This window comes from Leptosomus discolor, chromosome 1 (genome assembly GCF_034619465.1).
Source record: "Leptosomus discolor isolate bLepDis1 chromosome 1, bLepDis1.hap2, whole genome shotgun sequence".
Taxonomy (NCBI): Eukaryota; Metazoa; Chordata; class Aves; order Leptosomiformes; family Leptosomidae; genus Leptosomus; species Leptosomus discolor.
The window spans coordinates 28827534-28845901 of NC_141391.1; the positions used below are offsets into that span (position 1 = coordinate 28827534).

Genomic DNA, 18368 nt, shown 5'->3' on the forward strand with positions numbered 1-18368 from the left:
AAGGCATAGGTACGTGACCCTGAGAACACACGTCTCTACATGCTCAGTCAGTTCTGCTGGTTAATGTGAGAGAGAGGTGGTGTCACTCGACCTCCCTAGCTCGTGCATGTGGCGTGCTGCAGTACATTGGGCCATGGCTGGGGATTGCAGAGTCCTTTCTTGCATTGTCTCCTCCAGGCCCTCTTTCACAACTGCAAAGCATCAGTAACAACTGTGTTCACAACATTTTACGGGATCCTTTATAAAAATAGTTTATATTTTCTTTAATAAATATATTTTTTAATTATGCTACTTTCAAACTTCATAAAACCATTGTTTTGCTTTCTTAACATTTATGGAAAAAAAGCCCCATCTTCTGTATAAATCCACAGCTGGCCAGTTTAAAGTAAATCTGCAAAAGAGATTTTATTTTTCTTCTGACATCTCTCTCACAAACAGCAGTATTACCGAAGGTAGAACTTGGTAGGTAGGACTTTTCTTCTGCCAAAAAGGCAAAAGTAAACATTACTATAGGAGATGAAGCCATATATCTCTCATCAGAGATTCTCATGCTTAACTACTTGCTACAGCAGTATTGTCAGAATTGCAGTTCTGATGCTTTACATTTTAAATCTCAAGATTTAGTTCGTTCCCTTCCAAAAATTTTTGTACATAAAAAATTGCTGAGTTTCAAATGTAAAAATTATGTCACAGACAGAAGTAATTTTAAGTTGTTGTTGGTTTTATGTGTATAAGCACTGCTATGTGAACTAAACACTCTTCCTCACTGCCCTTGCATCTGATAAAGATTGTGATTTGATTGGATGAATGTGAGTAAGATGGAGAAAGGCAGGAGTTTAGAAACAAAACTGCAAATTCTTGTTTTCTTGTATTGACTTATGTCTTGTTAACTTAAGGTGGCAGAAGGACTGCAGCATGGATGGAACTGCAGTCAGCAGGGATCTGAAATAAACATTCAGTTTGGTTTTCACTTCCTGGTTCTAACAGAAAAATTCAAAAAGATTTTGCAGAAAACGCAGGGAGTCATAGCCCAAAGCAGTGTTCCTCTTCCATCATCCACTCTGGTTTTCAGAGCTTTTTCTCCACCTCCTTCTTCTCCCCACAGTGATTATTACATCACTGGGCTTTTAAAAACTTGAAGCTGAGTTGAAAAGAATCAAAATGTTGTTTTGTTCCCCTAACATGAGTATGTATAATATAGTAGTAAATTCTGTGTTTCTAGTATAAATAATAGTTATTACTGAATTTTTTAAGATGCAGGATTTTGTAATAGTTACATCCTTTTCTGCTGAGAGCAAAAGGAAAATTAGCAGTTTTCTTTTTCTTTTTAAAACAAAATTATCATTATTAATGCTGTTTTCAAAACTAATAACAAGATCACAAGATCTGTTTCACTACTATATTTTTAACGGTCTATTATGTACCTGTTTATCGGAGGGGGAAAAAAAGCTTAGCTGTTTTCCACAAAAACTTGAGATTTTTCACTGCAACACTGCTACTTCTGGACTGTGGGTACTCGGCAGATCCCAGATCTCTCCTACTTTTAATTGCATATTTTTTGTAAATATTAATGTATTAAAGACTTTTTTCATGAGACTTTTTTTTTTGCATGGCAGATATTTGCTCTCCAAGTTAACAAATACAGTGTATGAAGAAAAAGGCTTAAACAGAAATTTCTGGATTCTTCAGTATGCTTTTTCTGCCCCTCTCTCAAATAGTAATGTAGATTGAAAAGAGCAAAACTGAAGGTTCCCTTGGAATTTTTATGACATAATAGAAATCTAATCAAACTTAACTTGGAACATTTTTGAAACAGTATATTTCTCTTGTATTTTGTTCTCCACATCTGTTAATTGTGAGTGCAGTACTCATTTTACTTCAGTCAGTGAGTAACATGCTTTTTATTATTATTATTTTTGTATCTGTTCAGCTGCTGGGTGTCATTGGTAAGTGACACCATACTTACTCTTTGACATTTCTTCAGTTATAGTGGAAAAATAAACTGTCGTGTATTTTCTTTTTCTCCTTTGTAATTTATGTGTTTTGTTTAAAATGCTTAAATTTGTTCTTTTCAAAAAAATAGAAGTGTTCCATGGCTTGCAAAAATCCTGTTTCTAAGCAGATGTAACAGGGATATTAGCAGCATTCATTTCCCTTCCTTCACTTGCTATCGTGCTTCAGCCCCAACAGGAAGGCAGCCTGCTCCAAAAATGATCTGTGTGTGTGTTCTTGGTACCTCCTCTACTACCAGCAAGCCATTTGAGATCATCACTCTGGGCTGTAATTGTCCATCCATGTCAGTCAGCTGGACCATATGTGAACAGAAGTCCTAGACCTGTCAATACACGCTTATATGTACAAAGATGGAAAAGCTGATTTTTCATTTACTCTTTGTTTGTGTGGGGTAAGGGAATGGGAGGGTCAAGGAAAAGTTGTTTTTAGTATCTGTTTAGAGGAGTCAAGAAAATCAGATGGTTTTGAATGCTTCATAGTAGAAGCGTCAATGCAAGATTTCTAGAACTATAAAAATGGCTACTTGTATTAACTGTAAAGTTGAGCTAATAAACTGTAATGAGGAGAAATGTTTTACAGATTTTCATGTTTCAATAACAGGTACACGTTGGATGAGTTTGGAACAGCTAGGAGGAGTGCTGTAGTCCGTGGCTTTATAGATGCTCTTACTAGAGGAGGTCTGGGAGGTACTCCCCGCCCTATTGAAATGCACTCCCACGATCCTCTGAGGTACAGTACTAGCAAGATTGTGTATGAAGTAATCCTTTTGCCTGTTGGCACTTTGAATCCCTGACACCATAAACCGCTGATTTACACAGAAATTTCTGTCTTTATTTAGATATGTAGGAGACATGCTGGCCTGGTTGCATCAAGCTACAGCTTCTGAAAAAGAACACCTAGAAGCTATGTTAAAGCTTGTAACTATTCAAGGTAGTACTAGATTTTAAAACATAAATTGGGAATTGATGGAAAGTAAGCCTTTTCATTTTACTGTGCTTATAATAGATCTACACTAAATAATAGATTTACACTAAATTTACAAAGGGACATTTTAGAATGTAGTTGAGAGTTCAAAAATTGTCTGTAATGTATATGAATACATACCTCTCTGAAAACGTTGTCATAGGGTTGCTTATTGATATGTTCAGGATTCCTGTTAAGCCTTGCTCATTTGTTTAGTAAATTTTAAAAATAATTCATTCTTTCTATAATTCTCTTCCTTCTATGCCACAAGTAAAATGGAATTTTCTTCTGTCATGTGGCATGTCATTATAGGTTTACGGAGGTCAAAGTAGGCTGCTCATAGATACGTGAAGCTTTTTAATATCAAAGCTCAGAACTAGAGATTCTCATGCTTATTCTTCAGCCCCTTTGCTCTGTTTTAAGTACATTGGACCTAACCTATACTTTATCCCGTAAAAGCTGTAGTATGATTTGCCTCCATAGCTTCAGCCAAAGACTCGTTTAATAAATTAAGCATGTGTACTCAGTTGTTACAAACTCATTGTAAGAACTTATATTTGATCTGTATCTGGTGAACTCTTCAGACTGTAGGTCTTCATTCATTCCTGCTCTGGGATTTAAAGTGAATATGAATTCTCATTTTCCTTACTGCTGAAAGTATTGGCTTTCCTAATTAACCGTACATGAGCAAGGAGGCTGTTTAGGAACTGTTGTAAATCAAACTGAAGGAATGTTGTTGTTTTTTAACTATAGTTCTAGAAGTGAATTTAATATTATTTACTGGTAGTATCTCAGAAAGACAGGAAAGCAGGCCTCATGATGGTTTTATGGTAGAGAGAAAGACATGGCAGTTCTTTGTGGATGCCTGTCTGATGCTTCTGCTGTAACTGGAGAGTACTTCAGGAAAGGCTGGCCCCATGGAGGACGGTACTGTATCTGGTTCTGCTGTAGACTTGGCTACTGCTGCTGCCCAGGCCTGCATTCTGTTCTGAAATTCTCCTACCTCTTCGTGCAGTGCTTTATTTAACTATTATGTCCCTTGGCCTTCTGGCAGAATGTCAGGCTGAGATGCTATGACCACGTAATTTGATATATTTAGAGCATTTCATCCATAGATCAGAGTAAACTACTTGAGAATAGAGAGAATATAAATGTTTTTGGGAAAAAATTTCCCAAAACATCAACAGCCAGTTGATACTACCCAGAGACTAGTATAAACAAGAGGTTCAATGTTTCTTTCTGAAGCAGAAATATGTTTTCCTAAGCTCTCCAGGAATGGATTTGCCATCACTATTGTACAGTTTTCAAGAAAGATAAAGAGGGATTCTTAGCTTCATACTGGAAGCAACAACGCCTGGGAGGTGCTGTCCATTAACTATTCCTCTGCATCTTTGGGAAATATTTTTGATGACAAGGATGATTATGCAATAAGATCTGTAAGACAAAACAGTACTTAATGGAGTACCACTGGGTTTAACAAGAACCATTTATGGGAAGTGCAGCCTTATGAAGTACCTTGAGATTATATGCTTTATATAAATACAGATCCAGAGTTTGTAGTGGCTGATCAGTGAGTACAATGTCTGTGGTACTGAGAGATTCAAGTTGAGTTCCCTGTGCTGTTGTACAGTCTTCAGGTGTCTGGTTGCGCAGGCTACAGCAGAGATTAAGTTAATTTCACTTAGCTATTTAAAAAGTGGACATCTTATTTATTTGCAGTTATAGATAATGGCAAAGATTTGCATCTCCAGAGGCCAAATCTTTCCACCAAAGTTAGATCTAGCGTAGGCATTTCTGGAGACTTTAATCACAGATATTTGTTTGGGGCTTTTTCCATTCCCTATAGAGGGAGACCAAGCAGCTACTTTAGATAAGACACCTAACTGGGGGGTCTGAAGTTAGATCAGTCAAATGTTTTAATTACAACTTGCGTAGCTTTTTTGCAGGTGAAACTGGTTTTATTATTCAGGCATCTCCATTCTGAGTTCAGATGTTTAAATTCTATAAGCTCTGTGTAATTTCAGGACTATGGAGAATGCAGTAAATCATGACTACACAAAAACTTCCCTTCTCATCTTAAAAAAAAAAAAGCCACGTGTATCTATGGGTGAGATAGAGGTGGATTTGGTCCCAGTGGAAGAACAATTGTGTGAATGCCACATTTTTTGAGAAATGTTCCCATCCCAGTTTTTACTTTAAAGACAACAAACTATGTAGCCCATAAACAGGTATTCAAGAATAGCTTTTAAAAAGCTTTAAAATTTTGAGCTTGCAAATGTTAACAGTTTAAAATTCATCTGACCAAAAATGCTAATGAAATTTTAAAATACTGAAAACACATTCAGAAAAGTTTAACTATTTTGCGTTGTACTGGACAAGCATAAAGCATCTGGTTCTCTTCTTTGGAGCTTAAGTATTCTGCTAACAGAAGCCTGCCAGTCTTACAGACATCTTGCACTTTAAAGGAAGGGAGAACTGCAGGCGTTTTGTTTAAGAGATGCAGTAGAAACCCATTTTTCATGGAGTTACAGGAACCCAGCTGGAGAGCAAAAGCCAAACGAAGTCCAAGAAAGATCTCTCCCTTATAGAAGGATACACAGAGAAAAATTATATGTGGTGTAGCAGGCAGCCAGAAGCATATTTGCAGTAATGAACTGTTTTCTAAAAGTGATTTTGGGTCTCTAAGAATTGTTTATTCCATAATTCTTTTATGTCAGTGTGACGTGTTAGTACTTCCAACACTTACATAACCCATTGTGCTGGAAGATTTCTTTTTACTGTTTGCTGAATCTAAAATATTCTAATTGGACATGAAAATATATGTGAAGGCACAACCATATAATATATCAAGATTGTAATTCCATGTCCTTTGGTATTTGAACTTATGTATTTTTACAGCTAAAACTTTCATACCCAACAACTTGTTAAGTCAATCTGGTCTAGATGTACTATTGCAAATATGTGCTAGGTACTTGTTATATTGATGAACAGTGGAAGTGTGACTGTTCCTACTAAAAAATGTGTAAATTGTTAGGCTGTATCTGGGAGCTAGCCATTACATAACAGACCATACGTCTTGTGGTTTGTAATCTTGCTTTCTTCCTTGATGTCAGTACTCAAATATATAAACATATTTTTATTACCTTACCAGTTTAGTATGCTGAAGTCCTTACAGCCACCACACTGAGTTCAATTGTTTCTGCTTATGTGCTTTTTCACATGTCTTGGTGTAAAGAGACATTGGCACAGATCTCTGATCTTTCGTAATTTTTATTCTCAGAGGTAATCTCTTTTAGTCTGAAATAAGATCTGCAAAATATGTCTTCAGGTCACCTGGTTTCCATCACATGTCACAGTCAGTTTGTTTACTGTTCATTGCATAGGTCCCATCTGAAGATGAACTCCTGTTGACAAGTTTTAAATTAGAATTAAAGTATTGCTTTCTCCATAAATCTATTCTGAGTTGTTACTGAAGTGAGAGCTTGAAGATCTGTTGCTTTCAATTTGATTGATTTATGACAGTGCTGGTTGCCATGCAACAATTCATTTGTGTTCCATGATAAGATAGGGCAATATTCTCTTTTGTGTATAGTTCTGTGAAAGATGAGTTTCAATTGCTGCTGGGGAGGAAGCGTTTGCTAATGCTGCAGCACACAGCAGTGTGGAGGTAACATACATGATTTAATTTGTAACAATGCCATGAGCACGTCAGTACCGAATGCTGACAGTCACGTGTATTTATGGTTCAGGCCTTTCAAAATGGTATGTGCTCTTGCTCCTTGAGCTTCTCACTGGCCTTTTATTTTTCCTGTTTAATTTCATGAAGTGCTAATACTGAGACTTACTGTGACAGTTCTTGCTGGATCATTTGTTCTTCCTGTTGCTCCTTCTCTCTCAAATCCCCAGGCACTAAGTTGTGCTGGGAAGCAATTGCACAGTGTAAGGTAATGACTCTCCAGTACTCTGTTTTGTCATGAAGCGATTTCTTAAAGGCTAGATTTGAAGTTCAGTGGAGGTGTAAACTAGTCTTGTGGAGATAAGAACATGTAGTTCATAATGCTTTTTATGGAGGAGTAGTTCCTATATTTGTTTATTTGTTTTATAGTCTCGAAGAAAAGAGAATTCCATCATCTTGCATAATCTTATCATGTGTTTGTGTTAACCGTAGGTGTGGAAGAAAATATTCAAGAAGTAGTTGGCCACATCACAGAAGGTGTCTGCAGGCCTCTGAAGGTGAAGTATTTTGTTTTCCTTAGCATTCTAAATCTAAAAATTGTTCTGTCATGTTTTTCCAGAACCTTTGTCCCTGTGTCTACAGTGTATTTTCATCATCCTTAGTTAAAGAGTTAGATTCTCAACTTTGAGAATCATAAAGCTCTTCAAAATTAAAGATTCCATAGTTCATAGATACTTGGTTTAAGTAGTCATATAGTGAGAGATACTAGGATACTTGTTTTACTTTTCCTAAGTTCAGGAGTGCTTATGTACAAAAATTTATCTTTGGGATAAGTATATAGCAGGGGAATTAGTGGGTCAAATGAAAAATCAATTTAAGTTACTACCCTGGTTTTCATAGGGACCATTAACACATGCTTAGGGAAGAGTGTACAGGTTTTGCAGTTGTGTCATGACACTTCTGTAGAATCATTTCCTCGCCTGTTTGTGGACTAAGGACTTACTGAGCCATAGCTACCATCTTTGTATTTAATAGACCTCAATAGATTTTTTTTTTTTTTTACATGAATACGTCAAGTTGATATAAAATGTTGGTATTCACAACGTATCCTGCAGGAGGGAAATGCACAGTTTAATCTGTGTGAAAATCCAGTTCCTTTTTTTCATTGTGTTTAGTAACTCCAGCTCTTGTATTGAAAGAGATCATGAAAATTTGTTTCCTACTTACCATCTTTATGCTACCCTGATTTGCTGTGTTTCTGTCACAACCCTCCACAATTGTCTATTTTCAAGTAGCAGTCTTAGTCAGTTTAGGGGACCCATTTGATAGAAATCATTAATAATGATCCATCAAGTGACTGACATTTATTGGATGTGCTTCACATAAGCACAAAGTAAAATAATGAAGGTGATGAAGCTGATACCAATAATTTTCTGACCATGCAGTGTATAAATCCAAGTGTTTTTAAAGTAAAATCTACTTACTAAATACTATTATAATAAATTTCTCTTAGGATGCTGTAGCTATAACAGCTGTGTCCAATTACCAAATACTTAGTCCTACCTGTTAACAGGTAGGTTCTGAATACTATAAGTAAGTTACTGATAAGAAAGAGATAAGGTCTTAAGAGAGGTAAGATTAAGAAAATGCCGTTTAGAATGTCACAGAATCACAGAAGGATTGAGGTTGGCAGGGACCTCTGGAGGTCATCTGGTCCAAACTCCCTGCTCAACTGGCCACCTAAAGCCATTTGCCCAGGACTGTGTCCAGACAGCTTTTGAGTATCTCCAAGGGTGAAGACTCTACAGCCTTTCTGGGCAACCTGTGCCTGTGCTTGGTCACCCTCACAGTAAAAAAGTGTTTCCTGATGTTCAGACAGAACCTCCTGTGTTTCAGTTTGTGCCTGTTGCCATATAATTATGATCAGCCTACACAGCCTTTAGTTTTTGACCTGTTGAAAAACACCTGTCATATTAGACAAACCAACTATTATCACAGCTTTTTTTTTTTTTTTTGAAGATTATTTTCCAAGCTTTCTGTGTTCTTCTTGCATGCTTTAGTTCTGTTAATACTGAATGCTGATGTTTGGGTTCAGTATTTCTGTGCATTCCAACAAAGTAATTAGGGATAGAATCAAACCTCTGTGTGAGTCAGAGGGAGTTTTGGTCTTGATTTGAATACTTGTGATTTGTACTGTTTGGTACAGAATACCTTCCATTTTGATTGCCAAACTCTTTACATTCATATGCTTCTGCTGTCTGTAGAAATATCCCCTGAAACATTGTCAGTAGTTAGTTACTGTGCTAATAAAAATGAAAAAAAAATAAAAGAGCAATTAGAGACTTCCAGTCGTATTCTGTATTTTAATGGAGTGCAACTTATGTTAATTCACTGCCAGTATAGACTTCCCAATGTAAAATATGCTGTACTTATTGTTTCCCCCTGGGGAAATCTTCCATAGCAAAAAAAAAAGCAGAAAAAAACCCCAAAACCCTCAAGCAGAAAAGCCTTCATACAATGCAGTTAGATAATTGCAAGCCATCATGTTGAGAGGAACAACAAAAATAGACTCAGTTTGGAGGAGTCTTTTCTACAATACATTGTTCTTTCTGAAGATTGTCCACAATAAGAAAAATAACTGCATTAATGCCAGGGAAAACACTCTTTGCTGTAGTTGTGTGGCACCACAGTATACTGCTGTTCTAGTGGATTTCTGCTGGTGTTTGCAAACCTTTCACTTTGATTTGAGTTAATGCTGAAGTATAAGATAGCCTGATAAAAGCATAGCCATAGAATTTCCACAGGCAATTTCAAATTCTTACAGAAATATATAGAGTTTTCTTACTGGTTTATGCCTTTCCATATGGATGTAAAATATGATACAGTTTCCTTACTTTTGAAGCAGGATCATGCTTATATGCAGTAAAAATTGTCCACTTTTCTTACTGAGAGTTGGTTTGACTTTAAGCTGTCCAAGTGAATCTTAAGCATTCACTAGTGGTAGATCTTACCACAGGCCTCTCATTTCAGATGGAAATAGGAGGACCTTAAAACGTTTAAATTAAGGTACTCATCTTTTATGTAGAACTTAAGATGAGGTCAAAACTAACAAAATGTTTTCAATGCCTTACATAGACTTCAGATAGTCTTGTATGGTCATCTGACTACAGGATGCATAGGATTAGGAAATGGTAAGAGATAAAGTCCAGGACTTCTCTGAGCAGGTTAGGTTTAGTCACTTGCAAATTTTGATTATCCTGTGCAGTGAATATGTCTCTATGGGAAGCAACAATGCTTCTTTTCCTGCTTAGTTTTTTTTAATTCTCATTTTTATTTCCTAGCCCTGGAATCTTTTTTTTTTTCCTTCTACCTATTCTGCCTTTTTCTATTTCTTAATTATTTTCTTTATTTTCAGTTACTGCTTTTTTCTGTTTAATGTTTTGATTTTCATCTTTTTTCCCCTGCCTTTCTTACTCTCTTTTGCTGTACACCTAGACTATACTCAGTATGCCTGCCCAAATGACCTTTGATGCAACATTGGAGATAGGTATTTGTATATATACCTCTGCACATACATGTGCATTGAAGAGCAAAGTTCACCTGAGTGTCAAAATTAACTTTGTGTGTTGAGCTTTGCGAGTCAAAAATCACTCTTTATTTTTAGTCTCTGACTTAGATGCAAAGGGAGAGGATTGAGAAAGCATAATCTGAGTTAATTCTCCCTGCAGCTGGCTCTGACAAGAAGGCTTCACTGCACGTTGTGCTCCATTGAGCAGCAAACAAATAACTTGGGAGAGCGGGTGGTGGCTGGTGATCTGTGAGTAGCCCTTTCACACACAGGCGTGTGAGAGAACAGTGCAGTGATAAGTCACTGTCTATCACTGCTTCATGAGCACCCAAAGATTGACCCTGGGGCAGCCTTTTATGAGTGGATTGAGACTGTGTGTACCATGGAGACAAGACATCAACTGTCCAGCTATAAAGACAGCACTGTTTTGGTCTGTGTAGCCAGTATCTCCTGGTTGAGCTAAACAGTCAACATAGCTGTTCCTTAGTTATAAATCCAGTAGGAAATATATAATCTTTAAGTGAAGGAGAGATTAATCCAGGTGAAACAGGTAAAATACCTAATACGTTGGCTGTTCTGAATTGCCGCATGATGCTATTGATCAACTATTGTAGTTTAGGGATTTTGCAGCTTTGCAGCTGTTCTAGGTATTCAGTGCTGGGGAGACTTGCAGGATGTACTGCTATTCATCCATCAAATGATCTTCTTATTTTGAAAATTTCAGTAACAAATTGCCACAAAAATCTATAGAGAAATGGCATTTTTAATTTTTTTTTTTTTTTTAAGAATAGATACACCTGCTTGTTTTCTACCCAGAAGCTTGGCAACCGAGAAGCACTTTGGTTCAAGCAGAATGTTATAGTTAATAGGACATTCTCTTTTTAACTTTATTTCTGGTTAAATTTATTTTTGAAAAATCAGACGTACATTGCGTATAAAATCATAGCTGTTGGCTTTTGAAATGTATGCCCTGAAGAATGCTCGTGTTGCTTTATTCTGCAGGTTAGAATTGAGCAGGTGATTGTTGCTGAGCCAGGAGCAGTTTTACTGTACAAGATTTCTAATCTTCTGAAGTTCTACCACCATACCATCAGGTATGCAAAATTACAAAGTATGTTAAAGATGTCTTTATTTTTTTAATTGTATATATAAAGATTAATATAGTAAAAAGTATTTTCATTGCTTAGTTTTTACTTTGTACTATGGAATCAAGGAGAAATGTGCATGATATCAAGCAGATGCCATTTATCTGTTGTCATTCTGCAATTCGTGTTGAATCTGCTTTGGAATATAGCATCCGTTTGTTGAGCTTTGCGAATAAGAGTCAAAAATCATTCTTTATTTTTAGTCTCTGACTTAGATGCAAAGGGAGAGGATTGAGAAAGCATTATGTGAGTTAATTCTCCCGAGTTTATTGTTCTGTGTAGATAAAAATAGTGTACAAAAAACCTACACAAAACATTTAAGATGACAAAGGCAAGTCCCCTTTGAGAAAATGCTAGAATTCAATTATCTCTAGAAATTCAATTTTCTTTTTCTTCCTTAAACAACTGTGTTTTGATACCCTTTTTTCTGTTTATACACTTGCATTTTTCTGTTGGGAAGATGCTTGCCTCATTCCATATCTCACTGCTGAAGGTGAGAATAACTAATATTACTACTTGAGCTTCTTTTCTGAAAAGACATTTAGATGTTGGGCAGACTGGGATAAGTGGTTCTCAGGCACCTCCCGCTGTATTCTAAAACCCTCAGTTCTGATGGCACTAGAGGTCTACGGTAGAACACATATAAGACCTATTCCTAATTTTACTGTCAAAAAAAGCTGAAAGATTTTTGCTGTCATTTTTCTGTCTCCAAAGTTTGTGTTTCCCGGTGACTGTAAAGTTTACTGCGACTGAAAGTGTGATGGTAAAATGGAAGGTCTTAGGCAGTCTTATCTGTTGCTTTCTATCTTGCTAATGACACATTGTTGAAAGACCATTGAAGTACCTTCTGTCAGCTGAGTAATTCCCTTTGTGTAGAGGAAGTGCACCTGACTTATGAAGGGAAAATATAATTTGATAAATGATCTATTAAATGCAACAAGATTATAATCTGAAAATCAAGCTACAGGTTTAAATTAGTGCTATCATGATGCAATGAGTTTTTACTGTCATTTTTGTAGCTTAAAAGTGCTTTTACTTTAGGCGGAAGGTACATCTGTGAGAGGAGCATAGTCATGTAGTGTCATTTAATCTTTATGCTAAGTGTAACAGCTTGACATTTGGAATAGCAAGGCATGAATTCTCATGTTTTTGGAGATGCCTGATATCACAATGAAGAAAGAAGAGAGATCATACTATCCCTAAAGCACAGTATGACAGAATAGTTGTCGACGCTTTTGTGTAATCTATTGTCTATAACAGAAGTAGATTTACAGGTTATTTATTTAATCTTGATTTGTTTTCAGTGCTATTGTAGGAAACAGTGCAGCCACACTGTTGACAACAATTGAAGAAATGCATTTGTTGAGCAAGAAGATATTCTTTAATAGCCTGAGTCTTCATGCAAGTAAACTAATGGACAAGGTTTGTTTCAAAATCATGTGGCTTTCATGGTTCAAAACACACTTTCATTTCTCTTTTTATCTGGTGAGAATATTAGATGAATAGCTGGTTTACATGTCAACTCTTCCTAAAACTGAAGTTTTTTAGATTCTATATTTTAGCTTTGGAACTACATTTAAAACTTCCTGTCTGTATTTTATTACCTTAATAGTTTTATTTTTGTGAAAATAAGGCTAAAATACTGTTGTTAGCAGAATTTGTTTACAGAGCAGTTGACGTATTTTTAAAATCTATGAGAAGCAAAAAGAGGACATTTCCCTAAGTGCAATATAACAAAGTCAGCTGATTGAGCTAGATAATTTGTATTAATGCATCATCAGATCAACAGTTAATTACTCATGTGCATAATTCCTTTCTTGAAGATATGAAGTATATCCCAAAATGGTAAGATAAGTAAAAACAAAACTTGGGCTTTTCTGTCTTTTATAAAAATTGTTTTACTGCATGAACGTTGCTGCCTTTAAAAGTGGAATATACATTTGTTATAACAAACAACTGTACCTAAGTCAGCATCACTTTCCTGATATCTTTTCCTCTCATATTGATCACTTTGAATTGTGTTTCAGTAAACTTCCCATTGTTCAGTAAATAATAGAGACTTTTTAAAATTTCTCCCTTCTGTATTCATATCATGTTGCTGGTGGTGGATCCGCCTATTAAAGGCCACTTTTCTAAAATCTAGGCAAAGTCAAAGAAAATTGTAAGGCTACACGTCCCTTTCTATTTCCTAGGGATCTGATCTTCATCCAGGATCCCTGTCTGAGGTGTGATGAGTTGACTAGTCCCTAAAACCAAGAAGAAATGCCTTTCTTTATTCTTCATTATTGCAGGGTTCAACAAAGTCCTCACGTTACCATTTTTCCCAGTTTAAAAAAAAAAAAAAAAGTTTAAAAGTGGAAAACAAACCACAAAGTTTTGTAAGTGTATTTCTAAATTATTTGTACTTAACCTACAAGAAAAATGCAAATAATACATAGATTTACAGAAACCATTCTTTGGGCAAAGCCTTGTAGTTCACCAGCCGTTCTGTAGGATTTTCTGAGTTGGGTGGTGTTCTGTGGTCTCAAAGTAGTTTTCGCGTTCTGCACAGCTTGCATCTGGTCCCAATTTCCTGTCTTTCTGCAAGGGCTGAGGAATGACTTTCTCAAAGGAACAGTTGTTCCTCCTCTTCTTCTCTTCCATATATCCCAGTGACTCCTTTTAGTGGTTTCATTTGTTCACCAGGTTACTCCTTAGCTGCTACCACCCACAGTCCATACGACTAAAGTCCACTTAGTACATTGTTTGTTGTCATGGGATATTTCTGTTTGAATATGGTGTCATTGGAATAGTTCCTCTGCTATGAATGCTTCTTCAAGCATCAGTTAAAGCTTGAGTTTGTAAAATGTACAATGGACTGGGACAATATGAATTTACCAAAAAAATTTAAATAAATAAAGCTTATGGCTTGTTATGGGCATACACTAGCTGTATATGAATTCCTCTTATTTCCTAACATGTAAGCTAAAATAAAGTATCTGTGTACTTCTTCCTTTTATGAGGAGAAAATAGGGATGGACCTTAGCAAAAATAGATGACTGCTCTTTACTTACAAAGAATTTGCGAACAAAGTAGTGCTTAAGGAAAGACATCTTCTTGGCTTGAAAGTGTAAGACAGCTCTGTATTCATCTCTGCTGTATTTAGCTCTGTTGTTTTTATCCTGCTGGGTCTTACATCTGAACTCAAATAGGATCCAGCATAATTTTTCTACTCACATAGCTCAGTCTTTGCACTTTTGTTTTGGGTGATATGCTGCTTTCAGTTTGGAGGCGCGTAGAATTCAGGAGAAAGAGTGATAAAGGAATTGTGATCCCCAGTTCATAGTGTGTGTATTGTCACTATGGGAAGGTTGTGTAATTCTCATTGCCCTCTTAGTTCCCCTTCCTTCAGCCCCCAGCCTGGATGTAACTGGCTCTAGATGCTGCCATTGTTTTATAAAGGAGTCAAATTTGGTTTTACTGACGTTAAATGAAGGCGGTGATTGCACTGCCACCTTCAGTGGTGTTATATTACAAATAACAAATGGTATACCAAGCCTAGCATGTAATGTGAAAAGATTACAATATTGCTGTTTCTCATAAACGCATTTTATGAACTAAATCTGAAACATTGACAATTTTACATTGCGTTAGTGCCATATGAAGATCTTTCCTCAGGATATAATTGAGGTCAAAAGCTTGAAGAGGCTCAGAAGAGAAACAGATACATGAGTAACAAAGGCATGCACAATTATTTATTAATCTCTGTGCTTCAGTAGTTAACAAAGAGGTAACACTATGGCTGAGAAGGAATCTTACTGTACTTCTGTGTAGTTCTTGTATCTGAGAGTTTTAGATAGTGCTTTGAAGCGCCTTATATTACTACCTTCTATGAGTGGACTACTGAATTGATAGAACGATGGCTTATCTCCTCATGACTGCTGAAATTACTTTTACTTCACAAAAACTACAAAATTAATAGGCTGAATTACACCACGAAAAACATTCGTTTCCATGAGATAAAGACCCTATTTTATCATAAACTTAATTCTCCTGTTACTTACTGTGTGTTAATATACAGATACCCAGCTTTTATGCCTTTTCATGTCTTCGTGAATTTAGTAATGAATGTCACAATGCTTTTATACTTTGAGGAATCTCAACGTTGCTTTTTACCATCCTTTTTATTAATGTATGTTCAGACCAAAATTGTATATATGTGTTAGTAGGATTCTCTTCACAGCCCAGCCTTTTTACCAGATTTTTGCTAACTATGTACGCAGTGCAACTGCTTCCAGATTTTTTTTTATTTTCAGAGGAGATTAAAGCACTGGAAAACAGACCCTTTGTACTTACATATGCGATTGCAGAGGCTTCTTTGCTGCTCCTGTTATGCACAAAGAGAATACTCACTTGTAAAATTAGTGAATTACTTGTCACTTAGGCAGTCTGGAAATCATGGTTCCTTATTTCTGCTTATATTTTGCATCTTAAGGCATTGGTAAGCCTGTTTCAAAGAATATAGCCTGCCTATTACTTTGATTAAAATGTGATTCTTAAGGCAATTTAAATAACTTTGGAAATAGATTCAAATACAAATAGGGTGTTCTTAAATAAAAAATATTTTTATTTCTATACACATTAAGTGCCTCGTTTGTATAGATCATTGGAAAGTGGTGAATATGGCCTGTGTGAGTTGTACCATCTTAATGAGAGTTAGTATTCCCTCTGTATCGTCACTTGTTGCCGATAAACTGAAAATCGTAAGCAAGAAATTTTGAATGGAAATAAGTTATACAGTTTTATTTAATTTAAAGAGAATGTATGTGTTTTCTTAATTGCTGAAGACTTAGTCATAATTATTAGTGAATTTGTAACTTGACAGGAGTCTCTTTAGCCCTGTGCTGATTCTCTTGTGCTGCAGCGTGGGGAGAACTGCCTAGAAACACTAGTGTGTTACTGTATCTTGCTGTGGTATGATTTTTTGTAGTAGTTGATAGACCAGAGTAGTATTTAAGCAAATCTTTCTCATAAGTATAGCTAGCTGGGATCTTTTTTAGACAAAGCATGTTTCGTCAAATATACTCACTCTTCAAGATCTTTTTCCTTTGGATCTGGACAAACGGCATGATGGTAGTTGGACCCTAATGTCCTCATCACCACAGACAATTTCATTCCCTAGGTTATTGATTATGCTGAGTTGAGCATTGCTTTCAAACTGCCTGGAATTTCATTTCTGAAGCACAACGGGAAACTGAGACTTCAGGCTGTTCTTTCTAGGACAAGAAAATAGCTTCCATTTCACATCTATTTTTGAGAAGAGTCCCATGTTACATAAGGAGTGTCACAAGTATGGAGCTGTATGGAAACTTAAAGGCAGTCTTATATCAGAATTCTCTCTCTTGCTTGTCAAGCCATCAGTGTAAATGGTACAGGGAAATCCCTGGTTACTTCGAAGTACTTACTGGCTTGCTCGGAAGCACTTTCCTGTGAACATTTTTTTTTCATTACATCAGAAAATCTGAAATTAAGGTAGTCAGCAGTTCTCACAACTTCAGACTCTTCAGTCTGAGAAACTCTTTCTATGGTGTTCTCATTCAGACTTCTCAGGGAGTGCTTTACAATCTGAAATCTATGTAACAGGAATATTCAGCATACTGCCTGAAAGTAAGTCCATTGTTACCAAAGAAAGGCAGTACACAAGGGAATCTCTGGCTCGGATACTCCTTGAAACCTATTGTGAAGCTTGGTTACAGAGTCGTTGCAAAGCCACTTTGTTTTCAGGGTTTAAAACACCTTTCAAAGCTCTGAGATTCTCAGGTCGTCGTGGAGCTCAATGCTTACATCATGTAGAAGCTCTGCATCACTACCCTTCTCCTGCATCACTGAAGGTTCAGTGCATCAGCTTTTACTGTAAACACTGTCTTTCCTTTTGCATTGTTGATCCTTCAGAGGCAGCGTTGGGCAGTCTTGCCAGGGCTTTCTAGCTCTGGTAACAATTGTTATTTTGTGGTTGTTGATTCAACCAGAATGTTTTTTGGCCACTGTTAGTGTCCTTGTGCTGAAAAATTGTGTTTGTGTTTGTTTCTTTTTAGCTTTCTTGGACGCAGCCATGGGTCTGCAAGCCATGCTAGTAAAGCAGATCAGTAATGATTTTAAAAAAAAAAAAAAAGAGGGAAGATTTAGACTAGGTACAAGGAAGAAATTTTTTACCATGAGGGTGGTGAAACACTGGCACAGGCTGCCCAGAGAAGTGATAGAAGCCCCATCGCTTTAAACATTCAAGGAGAATTTGGACAGGGCTCTGAGCAACCTGATCCAGCTAAAGATGTCCCTGCTCACTGCAGGGGATTGGACGAGGTGACCATTAAAGGTCCCTTCCAACCCAAACTATTCTATAATTCTGTGGTATGGTCCTTTGATTGTGCGCTAATAAATCAAATGTTTAGGGATTTGGGATTCTGCTTGTGTTATTTACTGTCTGAATCTAAGAGCAGCCTGGTGCAGATTGCCATTTTACAGGTGATGATAAATCCAGCAGAAAATACTAAATGAAAATAATTGTCAGAACAACAGAAACTGCTCCAATGAAACTGAAAGGAAAGTTCAAAGCACCTAATGCACTGGAGTGGATGGACTGCTCTTTCAGTTCTCTCACATTGTGAGAATTGTAGTTTAAAATCATGAGTCCACTGGTGAGGCGCTTTAACAGCCTGTTAGACTAACCTATGCCAGCCTGTTTTATTGGACCAAAATAAAAATAAAAATGGGAGACTGGGATTTTCAAGCACACCTGTCCTTACTCTGGCTTCAGTAGTACTCCAGAACAATTATTAAAGGAAAGAATAATTGCAAACATTGAATTAAATGGAAGGAGAATTATCGTAAGGGTACTAAAGAGAGATTATGCCAAACTAACCTGTCATATGCTGTCTGAGCTGTTAGAAGACTATTAGTAGAGTACCCCAAATCAAGTTTTGGGATCGTTATTCCTTAATGCTGTTCTTTTTAGAGTAGATGTATG

The 18368-nt window shown here is 36.5% G+C and overlaps 1 protein-coding gene across 1 annotated transcript in view; it reads left to right on the top strand.

Annotated features, from left to right (window-relative positions):
- COG6 (component of oligomeric golgi complex 6) overlaps positions 1 to 18368 on the top strand; it is a 63785-nt gene that overhangs the window by 26634 nt on the left and 18783 nt on the right. The window contains exons 9-13 of the mRNA XM_086481911.1: positions 2614 to 2742; positions 2852 to 2943; positions 7145 to 7209; positions 11223 to 11314; positions 12670 to 12787. Of these exons, the coding sequence (XP_086338037.1) occupies positions 2614 to 2742; positions 2852 to 2943; positions 7145 to 7209; positions 11223 to 11314; positions 12670 to 12787 (496 nt within the window). The remainder of the gene's footprint in view (positions 1 to 2613; positions 2743 to 2851; positions 2944 to 7144; positions 7210 to 11222; positions 11315 to 12669; positions 12788 to 18368) is intronic.